Below are 19,321 nucleotides of genomic sequence, written 5' to 3'. Positions count from 1 at the left end.
GTCTGTTCTGCCACCCGCAGTGGGCATCCCCTGCAAAGGTTCGGATGTGTTACACAAACAATTACCGGTTGCCTTGTCACAGTCAATTTGCTCGACAAAATATGTTTTTCTTTTTTGTTTGCCCGCGATGATGGTTCTTCAGGACTGCTTCTTAAGCTCAAATCACACTCTCACAGACTTTTCCGGTGATTCTAAAGTAGATGACAATGTATGTGTGTCGTTTAAGAGGAAGAGATGCCTGTTTTTGTTGTTATTACTCTCAGGAAATGTACAACCTAACTCTGGTCCACCCAGTAGTAGGAGTAGTCAGATCGCTACTCCTGCTGATTTTAAAGCTAGGTCTGGGTTGGGTTTCATCCACTTGAATGTGCGCAGTCTGTTAGGTAAACTAGATTTTTACCGCATTTGGGCGAGCTCGACTGACGCTGACGTCATTAGCCGCGTTCACACCGGAGTACTTTTCCCACTTTAGTTCCGATATAGTTCCGAAATGTCGCGTTCACACCAAAAAGAGCCGGAACTAAAATGTGTTCATGAGAACCTTTTTACCCCCTTTTCATGCGGCTCTCTTGTGAGAAAAGAGCTATATTTCTGATTGGCTGGGCAGATTGCAAACCACGCCCCGTAAAACTCAAAAAAAGTGTTGTGAAGCCACCATTTTATTAGCATTATTAGCATTAGCATTAGCCCAGCGCAGAAACGCAGAGAGACTAACTTATGGCAACACATAATAAAACATGGGAGCGGTGGAGATGAGGAGGTGTCGGCGTTCTGGCGATTTACTCGGAAGGCTTCAGTAGAAGCTGCTGGGAGTCCCAGCAGCTTCTACTGAAGCCAGTCCCCAACAACCGGGGACTTCCGGCCGGGGATTTTGGGCGGCAGTACGCCGTGAAGTTGTTTGCGGCCTGCCAGTAAACCCAAAGCAGAAGAAGAAGAAGTGACGTCAGCGGCTTCATTTGCCTAATCCACCCCCAGGGACTTGTTCCGGTGTGAACGCGATCTGTACTTAGTTCATCAGAACTAAAGAGTTCTGATGAACTAAGTTCTCATGAACCTTTGTGGGAAAAGTACTGCGGTGTGAATGCGCCTATTGTTTTATCAGAAACATGGCTAAATAAATCAATTTTGGCCTCTGACATCGCCTTAAATGGTTATAATGTGTATCGTACCGGCCTTATAAAGGTGGTGGCGTTGCCATTTAAGAATAAGTTCAGTGTAACCACATTAGTTTCCAAATCTATCAGTAAGCAATTCAAATGTTTAGCCTTAAATATAGAAGTGGCAAACGGTCAACAGGTCATGGTGGTGGGCTGTTACAGACCCCCCTCAGCTGTCAAGGACTAGCAAATCTTTTATCGCAACTAGACTACAAGGAATTAGTGCTACTTGGAGATTTTAACTGGGACTGGTTAACTGCAGTATCAGAGGATTTTAAAAACCTTTGTATCTCTTTAAATGTTACTCAGATTGTTGACAGTCCTACTCGCCCTAACATTAAGTCCCCTGATAAATCCTCCCTAATTGATCTCATTCTAACTAATGTTCCCTATAAATACTCATCTGTGGGATTATTTGCGAATGATGTGAGCTGTGTGCTGTAGCCACAATTAGGGACACTAAGGTCTAAAAGGTTAAACCTCGTATTATTATTAAGAGAGACATAAAACATTTGGTGGAGCAGGGTTTTGTACATGATCTGTTTGGGTTTGATTGGGGAAAAATCGATCTGTGTGCTGATGTAGAAACTGCATGGTCTTATTTTTATCTTGGTTTTATGGAGATCATTGATAGACATGCACCCCTGCGTAATTTTAGAGTAAAGGGACGAGACAATCCTTGGTTTTCTGCTGAACTGTCTAGTCTCCTGCATGAGAGAAACAAGGCCTGGGCAAAGAACAGGAAATCAGACTCAGAGGTAGAATGGCTGCGTTTTAGGCAGCTAAGGAATAGCTTCACTTCAAATGTCAAAAGTGCTAAGTCGAAGTTCTATCAGTAACCACAGAAAACCAAAATAATCCTAGGAAATTTTGGAAAGCCATAAAATCGATATCCACCGGTGAGATCCGAAATGAGCTACCTCCGTGCCTCACCACAGCATCTGGCTCTATATCGGACAGGGCTACTATGCTAAATTGCTTTAATGAGCATTTTGTGTCCTGTGGCTCTCTGTTTGATTCTGTCACTAACTCTGCTTCTGTGAATACCCCAATCTGTGACTCTGAACAATGTGGTCTGGAAAACCCTTACAGTTTTTCTCCTTTTACTATTGATGTTGTTCATGACGCCTTAACCAAGTTAGATCCTAAGAAACCGGCTGGTCCGAACAACGTAGAACCTTTCTTTTTAAAGACAGCTGCAGATTTTACTGCTCCACCTCTCACTACTCTTTTTAACCTCTCCCTCAGCATAAATGCAATTCCAAAAGTATGGAAGTCAGCTTATGTCCTGCCTTTGCTAAAAGGAGGGGAAGAAACTATTTTAAGGCCTATCTCTAAATTATCACTTCTGGCGAAGGTGCTCGAACGCCTAGAGAGTGAACAAGTAAAGGAGTTTTTATGTAAAAATGACATCCTGTCTAAACATCAGTCACGTTTCAGAAAGCAACATAGCACCATCTCTGCCACAATGAAAGTGGTGAATGACTTTACGAGTATCTTAGACAATAAGCGGAGTTGTGCAGCTCTATTTATTGACCTTTCCAAAGCGTTTGATACCGTCGATCATCATATCTTGAAGCTGAGGCTGGCCAGTATAGGCATATCCAGCCATGCAGTGGGGTGGTTTGTGAACTACCTCTCTGAAAGGGAGGTAGTTCACTTTGATGGGCTCACTTCTGAGTTGTTGAACATTGTTAATAGTGTTCCCCAAGGTTCTGTTTTAGGTCCACTTTTATTCTCTATATATATATCAACAGTTTAGGTGAAAATGTTGATGAAGCTACTTGAACAGGTCCCTCCATTAAGGAGGCTGTTGTTAAATTGCAGGCTGTTTTTAACATTATTCAGACTCAGCTCTCTGAACTAAAGCTTCTTTTAAATGTTGATGAAACTAAGGTAAAGCTCTTTTCAAAAGCTAAAAAGACACCAGTCCAGAGCCTGTTTTGGATATTGTAACTGCGCAAGGAATAGTACTTGAAGTGGTTGCCTGTTATAAATACCTTGGTATCTGGCTTGATGATTGTCTCACTTTTAAACTTCAGATCAATAAACTGCTTAAAAAGCTGAGGGTTAGACTAGGTTTCTTTTTCAGAAACAAGTCCTGTTTCTCTTTTGAAGCCAGGAAAAGGCTCTGTGACCTTTTTACCTGTGCTGGACTATGGTGATCTGATCTATATGAATGCACCTGCCCATTACCTGATCAAGTTAGATGTCACCTATCACAGTGCACTGAGATTTGTTACTAATTGCAAAGTATTAACTCATCACTGTACCCTGTATGCCAAGGCAGGTTTGCCATCACTTACTGTACGGAGGCTCAGTCATTGGTACATGTTTATTTATAACGCCATGTTGGGTAAACTCCCGTATTACATCTGTTCACTGATCACACAGAGAGTTGCAAGCAGCTATTGTCTGAGATCGCACGATGTAGTCTTGTTAGATGTGCCAAGAGCAAGGACTGTCTTAGCTAAGGCAGGTTTTAGGTGCGCAGCTCCACTTGCTTGGAACAGTCTACAGCTAAAATTGAAACTGAGCAATTTTATTCCTCTGAATGTTTTTAAAGCAAGTCTAAGTGAAATGCTCTTTGAAACTATGGGTATTTGGACAATCTGGATAAATAAAGGTTTGAAATGAAATTTAGATACCATTAATATGCAGAAGCCACATTAGATTTTCTGCATTTCAGGCTATACTTGGGTTCCCTGAATGTCTAAGGTCTTGGGTGGTTGGTTTATCAGCCATGCTTGCTAAGAGTTGTAGGCATCAGATTGAAGGTCAGTGAAGAAAGGCCCAAAGGAAGTTGTTGTAGCAGGTCCTCCCCGTGGTGTTGGCATCAAAATACGAGCTGAGGTGGAAGAACTCCTCCTCTGAAAGTCTGACGCTGAAATGGCGCAGCACCTGCAGGGCAACATCAGCAAACGTAATTACGTGCGCACATTTGTACATCTCCTTGTGTTTTATCAGTTTGGGATATGTCATCCCTAATAAGGTTGCTAATTGTTTCTATCGATTAGCTCAGGAACCGTTGTCGTCGGTAAATGGCACAGCAGGTAAATGGCAGGGACAATAAAACGGGAGTGTCAGCTGCTGTTCTCCTGGGCCAAAATGTCAGCATGGTCTTGTTTCAACCTTCAGCGTAATTGAACAATTACAATTACTGATTGGCTGTCAAGTGAACAGGTGTGTTCACCTGACAGCGTGTGTGTGTGTGTGTGTGTGTGTGTGTGTGTGTGTGTGTGTGTGTGTGTGTGTGTGTGTGTGTGTGTGTGTGTGTGTGTGTGTGTGTGTGTGTGTGTGTGTGTGTGTGTGTGTGTGTGTGTGTGTGTGTGTGTGTGTGTGTGTGTGTGTGTGTGTGTGTGTGTGTGTGTGTGTGTGTGTGTGTGTGTGTGTGTGTGTGTGTGTGGCGGTGGCTGTGTTTGCAAGCCTGTAAGCTTGAGCTTCATGGATTTCAAGTCACTCTCCATCAGTCTCCTTTGGACATTTTGATAAAAGTGGAGCTCAAACGATTGCATCAATAATTCATAAGGAACCTGAAGTGTTTGACATTGCTCGGATGCAGCAGTGCAGGTGGAGTTCTTCAGGGTGGAGCGCTGCAGCTGATCTCACCTTCCTGAAGTCCTGCACGGAGACCCTTCCTGTTCGGGGGCGGTCACATGTCAGGAAGCAGCGTCTGATGGAGGTCCAGGAGGAATGGACCACATTGTGGATCCTCAGCATGACCTCCACACAGTCTCTGCTCGGCACACCTTCACTCTTCTGGAACGAACCATCCAGAATCCAATCAGACCAAAGAGTAAAAGACCCAAACAGGAAGACATGAACAATAAGAAAGAAAACAACATATATAGGTGAGAGCGCCCACATTCATCGGTTAAAATCACAAGCTGAGAACAAAGTGTTTTTCGTCCTGTGATCAGATAAAAATGTTTTGTCTGTAAACTCGTGTTCAGACACATTATCGAATCAGATAAAATCGCAGGAGGTCTCTGCAGTTTCCCGCAGATGGTGGGATCCTTGGAGACAATGAAGGTCTTGTGTGATTTGCGAAGTTGGTTTGGAAGGTTGCAGCTTTTGGGTTGCCAGATTAGGCCCTCACCCACACGCTCCACTGAAGCTTGGGGCTCGGCTTAGTCGCTCAGCGGGAGTTCTTTTTAGAACGTGCCCACCCGTGTGTCATTGTTCAAAGCTTCATATACACCTCCCCGCGCCAAAAAAAGCTCCAAAACTCACCAAACTCGCCCAGTTTGCTTGTCATATGAGGCGATAGTCGAGAGCCTGAGGGTGGGAGGTCCCCGCTGAGTTTACACAATCTGGCAACCCGGCGTTGCTCATCACCCCCCCTCGCTTTACGGAGCCACCCCAGCACCCCTTTACTGTAATCCACTTTTCAGGCAGTAAAACTACAATATATTAGACGTAAAACGGAGGAAAGGAGAGGGACTGTGGAGTTAATTTGAAAAGTGCTAATGTGCTGCTCAGCATGGGTATGTGTGGCTGAGAGTACATTCTCTGTGTCCCAATTTCACATTCACTCCAGCAGTGATGATTGGAAAGATGGGTTAGATGAGGGAAAAGTTTAATTTGAAATGTTAACATGCCTACCGAAGTACTACAACATTTTAGTTTGGCATCTTTGGCAGAATCTTAAGCCTTTAATTTATATTTTTCTATGTACTGAACAAATACTGGTTTCACCTTATTATCGACATGACAACTTCATTCTCAATACTTTGAAAATCTTGTTGACATTGTGACTTTAGCTTCTATGAAAAGTAGCATAAAATAAAATGAATGTCCCTCTAAATTGTTTCTTTATGCCTCGTCTCAATACCGTTCTGTAGCAGTTATCATTATTAGCCATGTAGCCTACTACACATTAAGTCGGCTCTTATAAACGGCAATTGTCTATTGATTAAGGGTTACCAAAAAGCAATTCTAAATCTTAAAAAATTATGCACTTGTTTAGTCATTTGGATCCAGATTTCGTAACACTTTCTCTCAAAATCAGAGGTACGATGGGACAGAGGACAGATTTACAAACCGGTATTCAAAAGAATAAAAAGAACAGACTTGGATGTATTTGTGTCACAGTTACTGATTATTTCATGCACATATTATATTTAAGGATAAGATTTTTTATTTTTTTTTACCAGTGTAATTGAAAGAGGCAATCTCCGTCGCTCATATGCAGTCTTTGCCTCTGCTGGTTGCAGATTCAGGAGGAAGTGACGTAGGAAGTTGTGATAGGAAACACAGCCATTGTTGATGATGTCAAACTTCCCAGTCAGGTGCTCAAGCTGCTCCTGTGTCATATTAATGCTCAGAGAGTGGAGGATCTCTGCAACACAGAGTAGTCATTAGCATAGAGCCGGTAGGAGGAATATATATATACAGTATATGATTGTGGTTGGCTGCTCACTGAGAAGGGAGGTATTGCTGATGTGTCCTTCATGCTGAGTATCTTCCATGGCACAGTTCCTCTGGATCTCCTTCCAGCAGCGCTGCACCCCCCCTCGCAGCCCCCTCCCCCTGCTGCCCGGCGGGCTTCCTGTTCCCGGCCTCCCCACCGAGGAGGGACGCTTGGAGGAGCACACAGGGGCGGTCTAGAGAGGAGTGAGGGGAGGTTAGGAGAAGGACAGTACAACTACATAAAAAAATGATGATACAATGAATTCATTCATTTATTAGTCGGATGTAGTTTCCCTTAACACTGTCATCATTTGAAAACAAGGCTAAATAAGTCCTTTCACTTCTGTAGTTACGCCAAATTAAATAACATGCTTGACATAGGATTATTTTTAGATTTACCTGCAAAGATAAAAAACTATGGTTTGAAATCAAGACAGTAGGGGCATGCTGTACTGTACCTTGATCAACCAAGACATTCTAAAGTATATATAAAAGTAAAAAATCTTCTCTTGGGAACACATTTGTATTTATATCTATTATCCGCATAAGTGGGCACTACCTCTATCATTCAGTTTTACTCATTTTCCAAAACTGCATTTATGCTCTGTGTGCTTTTTTTAAAGCTTTTTATAGCAAGAGTGATTGTGATTAATTATCTGAGGGTTTGTAAGTGCGGAGGCAGGCACTTGGCTGGGAAATACGTAAAACTGAGTGAGAGAGGGTATTGTTGTGCAATCTTTTGGATGTAAGCTAACTTATGTATATGTCTAAAGCAGAGAACGGTTTGGTTTTACTCAAGTTCAATCATATATAATGTCTGTAAATCATTTTTTCTGGCGTTTTATAATCAAACCTGTTTCCTTGTCTAAATAATCTACGACCACGAGTCTTTACTTTCTTGTCCTAACAAACCTAACTTGACTGGCTTTGAAGAGAAGTTCCTTTGTGCATCAAATCATACAGCAGTGTAATTAAAATAGAAAAGAGTATTGTGCAACTCAACTGAGATTGAATTATTGTGTTATTAGAATACATACATCCATGTTGGGTAAAGTTTGACATATTAAAATCCTGTCATGTGCCTTACATTTATGCCATGTAGAAAAACACCTGCAGTCTCTGGGGAACAGGATTTTGTTGCTGAGGCTGTTTCTCTCGGCTCACAGGAAGGCGATCGGACATTGTCAGTGGGACCCCCTGTTTCTGTGCGGGGGGTCCTTCCAAACGCAAAAAAAAAGCTCCAGAAAGTCTCTGTACTGCAGCTTCTTCTGCTCGTTCACAGGAATCTGACTCCACACACACTCAATCTGAGAAGCAAAAAGGAAGCACACAATAATAATCTTCACTGGGGGGCAAGTACCCCAAAGAGAGTTCCACACAGCGGAGTAAATTAGCTTTACAGATGAATAACTTCCTCACGCAGTCAGTAATGATCCACAAAGATAAATTAGACTTTGATTAGAATAATTAAAGAAAACATATCAGTGTAAAAAGCGTGGAACTGGCAAATACAGCAGAATTCATGTCCTCATTTGTAACCATGGACTGATGCCATGTGTGGCTTCAGCTTGAAAGCACTGGGAGAGTCGTCGTAAATGTGCTTGTGAATATCTCCTCTTTGAATTCACGGAAAGATTATTCACTCGAATATTAGATTTATTTTTCCAAGCTTTACCTGATAAGTTGAGAGTCTTGTTGTGCTGCTGGAGGATTTCAGATCCATCAGCTTTTTGGTGATTTCATATAAAGGACCTGAGATGAAGTCCTGGATTTGTCCTCATTGTGCTCTGTAGTTTCAGGGGTCTTGGTCTGGGTAGGGGATCTTGTTGTTGTCCGTCGCTCAATAGTCTTACTCAGGCAGCTCTCTGAAATCTGCATTATGAAGAGAAGCACACACCTTTTGTTGAGTACAATGATTGTATTGGCCTAGCTTAGCATTGCAATACTAACAGTCTGTCTTAATTCAGAACCTTCCATCAGATTTGCCAGATATACAAGAATTATCGTATTTGTACGGTAGTTGTGCCCTCTTCATGTGTGTTAAGCATTCCACATCCAACGCTCTTAAACTTTGGAGACAGTCTTAACACATAATGGGTACTTATAGTGCACTGCATTTTGACATACTTGTGAACTGTAACAACAGGAGAATGCATGCAAGCATCTTTGTGAGACATAGCTCAGGCACCACCTTTTTTTGAGCTAGCGTCAACATGCTAGCTTTGGCAAATTGGACAATGCGAACGATACTAAGCAAGTTATGTTTGGTGACCATGGTTAATATGTAAGCACCACCTAAAGAAAGAAAAAAGCACATTGCCCAAAATGTTGAACTATATTTCAGCACATTTGGAAGCAGCTTCTCTTACCAGTGGGCTCTCTGATTGAAACGTGTTGAGGAAGTCCTTCCGGTTAACAGTGCAGGTCTCACAGTCCAGCTGCAGTTTGGTCAGCATTTGTCTGTACTGTTTGTCTGACAGACGGGCGCAAAAATGATCTAACACCTGACGAAACTCCAGAGGTTTCACCGTCCCCGTCCCCCTCTGGTCAAAGGCCTGGAGAACAAAGCCACAGAAAAGTGATCAGCTTAGGAACTGTTGACAGAGAAAATGAAGCATGCCGCAAGATTCACCTTATACAGATGTGGCGCTGAGGCTGGACTGAGGCCGTCCAAAGACTCTTTCTGTCTCTCAGCACCAGGAGAGGCAGGGGGACGCTCACCACTCTTCTTATGGTCAAACGCAGACAGGAAATGTAAGCCAGCCTGTTATCCTCCACGGTAACATTAAGCCTAAAGGAATAAGTGGGAGGTAGTGACAAAAACAAGTTTTAAACTGAAGGATTAAACAAGTGCAGTTTTATGCCACACTATTTATAAATTGTTAAACTACTATTGCATCCCAGAGAATGAATCCTAAAGAGTCTCCATGACTTTTCCTCCATCACCACCATGAGGTAGACCTCTTAAGTGACCTCTTGAACTCTTTAATGGAATGCAATCATTTGTGGTGCAAAAATTATACAAATATTGAAGTTATCCTCTTACGTTTCTGGTCAAAATTTGTATTAGTCAAAAAGTGTGGTTAATTCACAAAACACACCTAATCACCTTCATGTGTACCTGTGTGTGTTAAGTGCTTAGAAGCAAATGTGAGCTTGATAAAGATTTGAAATGGACTTAAAATATAGCCTCTGGCAGAAATTGCAGCTTCAATTGTAAGCCTCCATATGAATAATACAGACGTCCCAATCAGTTAAATGTCTTAATGTAAGTATCTACAGTCAATATAAAGGTGGAGTTGACCTGCGCAGGTGAATTTCGAGCTGCTTTCTCTTCACGGAGGAGCTGTAGGTTTGTAACAGGCTTAGCAGCTGCTCCACTGTCACTGTGCCATCCTTCCCTGTTTCCAGGTGAGCCAGGGAGTCGCTCGACTCCTTAAAGTTCTCCTGCACAATATGTCTGTAGACAGTACAACAAGAGCATATCATACATAAACATTTAGAAACTTGAATATGTTTTTTTCTAAATGACTGTGTATTGCCAGTCTGTACCTATTGCACAGCTACCCTTAATGTAGTAAGGATCACAGCATGTCAAAAATGTTAATACAGCTAAATAATCTTTACACAGCATGTGAAAGATGTTTCGACGCCTAACCTATATATTTGTTTTTCCCCAAACCCTGTGGGGTAAGATTGCCTTTGTTTCTGCCTCACTTCTCTCTGTGTGTTTGTGTGTGTGTTTGTTTGTCTGCGGGACAAGCCACAAACAAGGGCCGATTAATGCTGATGACAACTCGGTTGGTTAACACAACATCAACAAACTCTGCGTAGTTGAGGTTGCCCCCTGGTTGCAAACCAATCCGTTCCAACAGCCGCTGATACTCTGCCTTTCTGCAGAAAAATCCCAGGCTGCTGTATAGCTCTTTGAAATCACGGCAGTCGACCACGCCATTACGTTTCCTGTCCGTCAGTCGAAACGCTGACAGGTTGTTCTGATGGGAACAGATTGGCTTATCAGAACAGAGTCATTCATTGATTCAGTAGTTGTGTGTGCTGTGATGAATGATTGCCATCACACTGACATTCTTTTTAGGTAGCTTGCAATCTTCATATTCCCTGTTTTCTTTGGTACTTTGAAGCATACTACCGCAATTAGTGCAATAGTGTGAAACCATGGGATTGTTTAAAACAGAAGCCAAAGGCGCGCGTGGGTTTTACGGGAAACCAAAATACCTTTTTATTCCTTGTTTACTCCGTGACACGTTGGTAAGGCTCAGTGGAATTTTAACAGTTTCTAGGGTTCCTGACAGAGTATACTGATTGCATAAGTAAATGATATGTCAATTGGCCACCATCAGATTTGATCTATTGTGTATGCAATTTGAATCCAATACAGGGGAGGTAAACAGAGAGATGGTTACAGAATAAAGATACATTGAGAAAGTGCTAATGACAAAATGGAGCACCCTGATGATCTCTTGGTCCATCTCTTTCTCCTTCAATTTCCTTTGTGTTTTCTATTAAAACCCAATGCCAGGTAAAACTTCTTTTGATGTTATTATAATTGAGGAAAAACTGCCAATTCACATCATTATTTATTTAAAGACATCTGTTTTGAATCAAAATATATGATTGCATTGCTGATTACAACTGGACGCCTGTAGCAATCTTGCTCACCCCATGGATGCTCTTGATCCTAGTCTTCATGGCAGCTAGGCACTGCGCAGCTGAAGTAAAAGGGGGGGGGGGGGCGACTTCAACATTATCACCATGACCCTCAGAGCGCTGCTGCCCATCCCTGTCTGTGGCGGCCTCTACAGTAACCACAGAAGTGTTGAATGATTCTATTCACATAATGAACTGGTTTCTAAATAACTGGTATTTTTCGAGGGAATTATACCCAACAAATGATCATTTTTGTTCCATTTATTTTTGGCACTACAAAGAATGCCCTTCATGTCTTCAAGCACACTGGGCATTAAACTGTCTGACCTAATTTTTATTTAATTAAAAGCACACTTGTTTTTGTAATTAAAGAAAATGAATGCCTAGCAAACATCAGTAACTTTACACCCTGGCTTTGTTTGACAATTCCTTTTTTTATTTTTTTTATTTATACTTTTTATTTTTTTCTTTATTTAGAGGATACAAATTAGAGCGATGCCCTGCTGCTCTGTTTCCTGCTTCCAAAGCATATAATTAGCCCAAACAAGCAGACATGAGTGTGATTCTGAATCTGTGCTCCTCCGCTCTGCTAATGAGAGACGAAGAGGCTCACTCCTAAAATACTCTATTTATAATCCAGGATGATTTCTCCAATGGCTCGTGTGCTAAGAAAGACATCATTTTACAGGAAGCAGGGGGCTTATGTTTGATCACCGTGGGTGGGGTAGGAGTTGGGATACAAGGCAAAAGATGGAGGGGAGGGAGTGTGGTGAGTAGGAAGGGATTTATCTATATTTAAGCATTGAAAACCTTGCCATGCAGAACTGAGGGGATTTCTGACGCCGCTGGTCAAGATGTTCTGGATGCCGCACTTCTCCAGGAACACTGAGCGCTCGATCCGTCCGTCCCTGAGGCCAAGCAGTTCAGTGAACTTGTTGAAATTCGTATCGTCCAAGATGACCCAACTGTCCTCTAGTATCTGTTAGAGAAAGAAGAGAAAGCAGGACGTGTTGGCAGCCTGCTGCACTGCCCTCTGCTTTAGGCCAGGTTGTATCGACTTGTTAGAGTGAGAACTACATTCGTCCTTCAGGTACAACAGGTGCAAAAGTGAAATGCAACACACAGCATTGTATGTAGGCATCTACTTTTGAATAGATTGTTTTTAATAGTGGAATGAATTAACCGTTCCTCAATAGAATTTAAAACATATGATTGTTTGGTCGGCTAAGTTGATGCAAAAACTGTCATGGCGGCCATCTGATTGTGTCAGCGCTGATAAGCTTTGCCAATGGTCCGAGGCTGTGATTGGGTAGTTGATTGTTTTCCTTTCAAAAATAAAGTTCATACTATTCTTTGTTTTCTGATTTAATATGACATTTCCTGTCACACTGACACCCACTGAATTCAAATGAAATATAAAAAACGAAATCATTTTCCATTTAACATATATTTTAGTAATTTTTTTATCTCACAATGAATATGCATTGAAGAAATACAGATATTTATAATCTGTATTGTAGATTTCATCGATACATTTTGATTTTGGCATATTTAGGAGAGAAAATATGTTGCTTTTTGAACGATGTTCGATTTCCCTCAGTGTTACTGAAGCTTGAAGCTCACAATTCATTTGCGTGTCATGTAGCGTGTATTTGTTCCCCACTCACCTTCCATATATCTGTCTCTGATAGGGTCCCATTAGAGCCGTGCGTGATGGCCTTGATGCGGTCACTCAGGCTGCTGTGACGCTGCTCTAGCCTTGATCTCATCCTCTGGAAAACAATATCCAGGATGTTGCCTGTGTCTGCACTGACCTGCAGGCTGGAGGCAGGTTGCTGAGCTCTGACGGACTGTACGGTCGACTGAGGTGAAGTGCCGCGTCTGTAGGGCAGATTGGTAAATGCTCAGTAGGAGAGGTGCATTTACAATTATGTCATTACACCATACAGGAGGTCTGCGTTGTATACTGTGTATAGAGTGTCTCTATCTGCTCACCTCTCAGTGTGTGCTGAGGATGGGCATGTTTCATATGTCAGGGGGACTCCCAGGTTTTCGAGAAAGCCAGGGTAATAAACCAACTTAGAAGAACTCCCAGGTCTAGATCTGGAGGTCTCACAGAGCCTGGAAACACACAAAGAAAGTTTCAGTAGTTGACACTTTTGTTGCCTAAAAGATACAAGATCTGGAGTTTGAAGTTGACTGGATCCTCTCTGTGTGATGTATGCAGGTCCTCTGGGTGCTCCAGTGGCCTAAGACATTCATACATGCTCATAGGTGTAAAATGTGTCTGTTTATATCTCAGCCCTGTGACAGACTGCTCTTTATTTCTAAGTTCTTGAGGGTCACAACTTTCCTCTTGATGTATATTTGAAAATTACAGTTGCTCTGAGACGGGTTTGCCATGAGAGCTTAGGAGCTTCTTCAGATCTTCCTGTGTGATGTATCCAGTGTGCTGAGGGTCACACAGCTTCAGAGCTGCCAGTACTGAACTGAGCCGCTCACACAGCTGGTCCAGCAGTAAATTCTCCACCTTAAACGAAAGTGCACACAAAGCAGAACACACACAAATCAAACTGTGCGTTAATAATTAACCCCTTTTTCTCCTTTTGATCTCATGTTCTGTTTTCTTTCTCTGTTTGATCTCATGTTATATCTGATATTGGTGATATTTGATCTTGGTATGTTAACACACTTACTGGTCTCCATGAAGCAGACCCCACAGCCAGTTCCTCTGCACAGTCTGTGTTCTGCCTCTCCTCTGGTGTTCTTTCTGAGGAAAAATAGATAATAAACAAAGTACAGTCTTACATGGAATTAGCGCCTGCATGTCTTAGTTAATGGTTAAATAAGCATACTGTACAGCAGTGTCTTCGGGTACATTCAGGGGCTCAGCAGTGTTAGCAGGAGAGAGATGTGGTGCCGTGTTGCCTGATGGAGCAGAGGTCATGACCCCGGATTGGTTTTGGCCCTGTGCACTGAGCAGCTCCGTGATCTCGGACCCTTGAGTTCGGGGCTGGGTCTCACCTGGTCTCACCAGAACATGTTGCAGGTCTGCTCGAGTGATCCAACCTGCCTCCTTCTGGAAAGGAAAGCTGTGTGAGCATTTTTCTTCAAATTGTAGTGTCACAGGGACATTTTGTTAGATGTCATTGCAGGGATAGGTATCATTGGGCATTGTAGTCAGAGAAAATGTGTCAAACATTAGGACACAGGACATTAAGTGCAGAGTATGATCATTTTTTTTAGTATGTTACCAAATGAGTTTAAAAAAGGTCCTGGTTATAGCCCAATTATTTTATACTGTCTTTAACAACGTTTTAAAGTCTTGTTATTGCATAATTAAAAGTTCAAGATATAGGATATCTTATTTGTTGTCCAAAATGCTTTGTTTACATGTCACTGATAGTAGCCACTTGCTAGTTAGCTTGTCTTACGAGCTCTTTGAAATGCTTAAATACTATTGAGTCATTATTTTATTTTGCAAAAAACAATATCTTAATGTATTACCTTAAAGTTTGTTCAAACTCAACAGGTTACACAGCAAATATATTTTGAAAATGGCATAAAAAAAGAAGCACAAAACCTAATTTATAATTTATCATAATTTAAAAAATGTATCTAAATATGTCAAATGTAAATGTATACTTAAAACACTTAAGGATGTTTTTGTGTAATGTTGATATTTAAGGGACTTTAAGGGATTTAAGGGATAATAATGCCATATCGTATTATGACTATAGCCTGGCACAATAGAGCGTCCATCTGATTCTACCTTGTGCATCCTACACAAACAATATGAATGATAGCAAGTCGTCCAAGCTATAATGCTTCCCTGGAGATACTCTAAAACCATAGTTGGCTTGGAACATGCCTGAGTGGAAAACCTCATTATTGGCTGGCGGTGTGAGGACACTCTTGTTTGATCCCCTACCCGCTGAATAGATTATTAAAACAGTTGATGGATGGATTTTTTTTTTCTTCTTCCACGCCATTAAAAGGAGGAGATTTTGGCAGATAGATGTGTGATTCATATCTGGGAGAGGCTTCACACACATACACACACTTCCTCAAACTTGGAAGCCGACTGTTGTTGTGTGAGTGGCGGCAGCAACATCAAACATAACTGCAAATTAATGGAAAATTCAACCCCCCTTTCCCTAAAGTTTAGTCAAACTCCAAAGTTTCATCCAGCTGAAGTAGACTGATTTGAAATTAAAGAGGCAGAACTGAATGCGGAGGCGTGTTGAAGGGGATGGCTGTCAAACGAACATATGGCTAGTGACTGAGTGGCTAACCAGTGGCCATATGCAATCATCTAATCATGTTTATGGCCATCAAAAAGCTGCGGATGATGATTGGCTCATCTGTAAAGCTGTCTGGTATTTATATTTAAAGCATACACCTGAGCATGTGCCTTTTGTCTTTTAGCAATCTGCTGAGATTACTCCCCTGTGTCCTGTCTGATCACAATCACTTCTGTCTTTTCTGGTACAAAGATTTTTGCTGTGTGCTTTTTAAATAAGGCAGAGCATTGAAAGAATGTTCAGGGTGTACAAGTTGGTTTTCCTTTACTCCTTATTATTTACTTCCAGAGTCCTGAATCCTACCATGTCAAGCAGGTGGAAAATCTCTTTCAGTCGAGGGTTAATGTCCTGGAAGTTGTCTTTTTCTGGAACAGGCGGCTCTGAAGCCCTGAGAGAGGAGATAGGTGAAAAGAAAGATGACATATCAGAGTGCATATATTTGTTTCTTATAATTTTCAACATCTCTTTGAGCAGTAACCGTTGCTTCCACCTGCCATTACCTCAAGCATTGGTGAATATCTTCGAAAGAACCTTCGCTGTTAACTGTTTGAGTACGTTTAAAGCGTAAAAGGATCTGAAAATCAGCCAGCTGAAGAGCTTAAAAGGTCTCTTGAGATATTCTGTCACAGTTACAGTGGAAGCTGTAACTAGATAGATGAGGGATCTGGATGAAGAGTGCAATTGGTTGCATCATCCTTGTGTCTGATGGGTTGAAAAAGGCACTTCTGAACAGCTGTGAGAGCTTTGAAGTTGTAATCCAAATCCAAAAGAAAAACAATCACACTGTAAATAGGCTGATGTACTGTTCAATATCCTTAGGATTTATGTTTATATAGGGTAGGGGTGTCAACCTTCTTTTTGAGAACAGATTAAATCTTGCCGTTTTTCTATCAGCCTGTCACTCATGTCTCTTATTTTAAGGAAGAAGTATGGTGGGAGGTCACAAAATGTGATGCATTGTGGGACATATAATCTTTGTAAAGGGGATATAATTCTATGATAAGTAAATCATGTTCTTTAGAGCTCTCGCGGGACACATAAAATCAGCTGGCGGGACTGATATGGCACCCCTGATATAGGGCAATTCTGAATTTGACTAGGGTTAGGGTTAAGGCCAAGATGATTGTATATTCAGTGAGAACAGAGAGAAGACATTATATGTATTCCAATTCTATTATGAGGGGAAATGAGAAGTAAAAAGGAAAAACATGTAGCAACAGATGGCTGGAAAATGCAGACAATGCTCTTTCTGTTCTGCAGCACATTTTAAATCAGAACAAACTCAACATGAAAAATAGGAGACCTGTTAACAACATGTCAAACCTCAGCATATGTGTAGGTTCCCTGTGTAAAAAGTTCAAACTGACCTTTTGGTGAGAAGATTTGTGTCCGCCCTCTACTTTAACCGGGCTCATGAAGTGGCCCAAGAAGTGTTTCCACCGCAACGGCCCTGTTGCGCTCACACCATAACTGCAAACACACAAAATCAATACACATGTATGAAAAATATATACCGCTCTCATCTATTCTAGATGAGAGCTAGATTTAAAGATTAAAAGAGTGAAGAACAGGAAGTTTGAGGCAAAGTAGAAAGAGAGATAAATAAAATATGTCTTTCCTTACTGGCTGGTCAGCTTCTGGAAGGAGTGAGGGTTCATGGGAAATATAAAGCTGCTGAGAATGGCCCTGAGGACATCTTGTGCTACCAGGCCAGAGCGGGTGGAGTCAAAGGCCTGCAGCGCTTGCTGGGTTGAGTTCATGCACATCTGATGAGGAAGAAAAACACTGATGTACAAACATTCATATTATAGAGGCCGCCCCCTCTCTCTTGATCTGTTTTTTTCTCCTCAATAATGACAGGAAGTGAGTCATCTCTGATTTCGGTTGCCATGGAGAACATCCCAGTGCGGCTCTAGAATGAGAGAGAAGAGCCGTCCTCGATCCGGCCGCCTTTGCCGCAAATTAGCCGTGATTAACACACTAACTCAGGAACTGATTTTTCTGGGCAAACATTTTAATTAGAGGTGTTCCCTCTGCCGTTTGCATCCAGACGTGCCACTTAGAGCCAATTTAGCCCTCCGTCTTTAAAGAGGATAATGCAGGGGAGAAGGCCAGATGGTGACATGCAAACAGGAGGAACATAACACACAAAGTAATTTAATTAAGTCCGTACCTTGTCGTAGAAGAGAGTCTGTAGCTTCTTGTGTCTCAACGGAGCATCACCCAGACTGGAGAGATACTCTGGTCTCAGCCTCTCCTGTTTGACTCTCAGGTGGAGTTGTCCCTCGGCTGGACACTTCTATAACACAATCTCAATGTGAACTCTTGCATTAAGTGTTTTCTTGCAATTATGGCAAAGACAGTTTGAGACTACATTTCCAGTTTAATATGTGAAGGTAGTAACGAGCACTAGTTTTTCCACTAGTCCACCTCTTTGGTTCAGAATTTAAATATCTCAAAAGCTACAGGATGGATTTCTGTTAAATTGGGTATACCCATTGAGGATGACTTCAAATTACTTTGTAATGATCTTGATCCACTGATTTGTTCTCTAGCACAGCCATTGGATAAAACTCCTGGACCTCATGCTGCCCTATGGCTGGATTGTATTTACTTGTGTGTCTGGTAGCGCCCATGAACTTAGATACATTTTTCATTTAATTGTTGTTTTATTCATGTCACTGGGGCCAGTATGACAGATTAGATTGTAAGTGCAGCCAAGCTAAAATAAACCCAGGTTATTCCATCTCCTAATTTTCCTGTTTTTTCCTTACTTTCTCATTTTTTACCGTGTCCATTCACTGGAAATTAAGATGGATGTAATCAGAAACGGTGTGTTCATACCTATCTTAGTGCAGACTGGAGCAATCTTGAAGCTACAGCTGTCACCAAAGCCTAGCTTGTCCAGGAACAGTTCGTAGGAAATGGTGGAGTTGTTATTGGGACTGTAGTGATTCCGAAGCCTAGGAAAAATGCAAGGAGGAGCTAAGTTGTTCATGATTACAGGAGGCAAAAAAAAGTGAGATGAGAAAAGAGGTCAGGATTTATGCCTAGCTTTATCTCTTCCAACACGCAGACAGAGCAAGGGTGTGTGCTTCGATGTGTGCATGTGTGTCTGAAGAGAGAGAGTCATGTGTGCTAAAACCAATTAAAGCCATTGAAAATGAACCTGTCACACACAATCCTCTAGAGCCACGTCAAAAAAGTTGAGGAGGGTGTCTGGAGTGGATTTGACTGCAGGGCCTAAAGTATTAAAAGTCAATTAGCTGTCTCTCATCCTGAGACAAAGGCTGACCGCTAAGTTAGCGCTAGTCATCTCGTCCTAGCCGACAAACAGGAAATGGTACGAATGAAAGGAAATGGAAATAGCTGGGCCTGTGCTAATTGGATAACAATGTTTCTTTGTTTTTTAATCTTTTTCTTTTTAGCAATGTCTTCCAAGATCTTAGCAATTCTTATGATAAGGACACAATGTGACTAATTCTGATCAAATAAATGAGAAAAATACAAAAATAAGACCTAGATTAATATGAACCAATGGCTGAAAACACTTCTCATGTGGGATGTCGACTCAGTAATGAATTGTTAGTGTATTAGTTTTATGTATGATTTCTGGGACAGGAAGTGATGCTGACTACCTTAATGTTAGTCCCAGCTAACTTAGCAGTGTTTGACGTGTGTGTGGGCCAATGCTTGTGGCTGCACAGATTAGATGTGGGATCAGTTGTGTCTAACTCAGATGTATGCCATAAACCCCCACCTCTGAAACTCCTTGTCTGT

The 19,321-nt window shown here is 41.7% G+C and overlaps 1 protein-coding gene across 1 annotated transcript; it reads right to left on the bottom strand.

Moving 5' to 3' along the window:
• Window positions 1–11,128: 11,128 nt before the first annotated feature.
• On the bottom strand, window positions 11,129–17,292 carry LOC307021369 (uncharacterized protein). Its single transcript, XM_079653410.1, has 9 exons — window positions 17,165–17,292; window positions 16,909–17,011; window positions 15,845–15,929; window positions 14,098–14,316; window positions 13,934–14,007; window positions 13,233–13,767; window positions 12,905–13,118; window positions 12,048–12,216; window positions 11,129–11,386 (listed from the first exon to the last, which is right to left on the bottom strand). Exons 7-9 carry the CDS (start codon window positions 13,004–13,006, stop codon window positions 11,217–11,219), a joined length of 441 nt encoding a protein of 146 aa, XP_079509536.1. The 5' UTR covers window positions 13,007–13,118; window positions 13,233–13,767; window positions 13,934–14,007; window positions 14,098–14,316; window positions 15,845–15,929; window positions 16,909–17,011; window positions 17,165–17,292; the 3' UTR covers window positions 11,129–11,216.
• Between the last annotated feature and the right edge of the window lie 2,029 nt (window positions 17,293–19,321).

The sequence above is a fragment of the Notothenia rossii genome (assembly GCF_949606895.1).
Source record: "Notothenia rossii genome assembly, chromosome: 10".
Lineage (NCBI taxonomy): Eukaryota > Metazoa > Chordata > Actinopteri > Perciformes > Nototheniidae > Notothenia > Notothenia rossii.
Note: the sequence above shows the minus strand (reverse complement) of the source record. Positions and strands in the feature narration are given on the sequence as shown.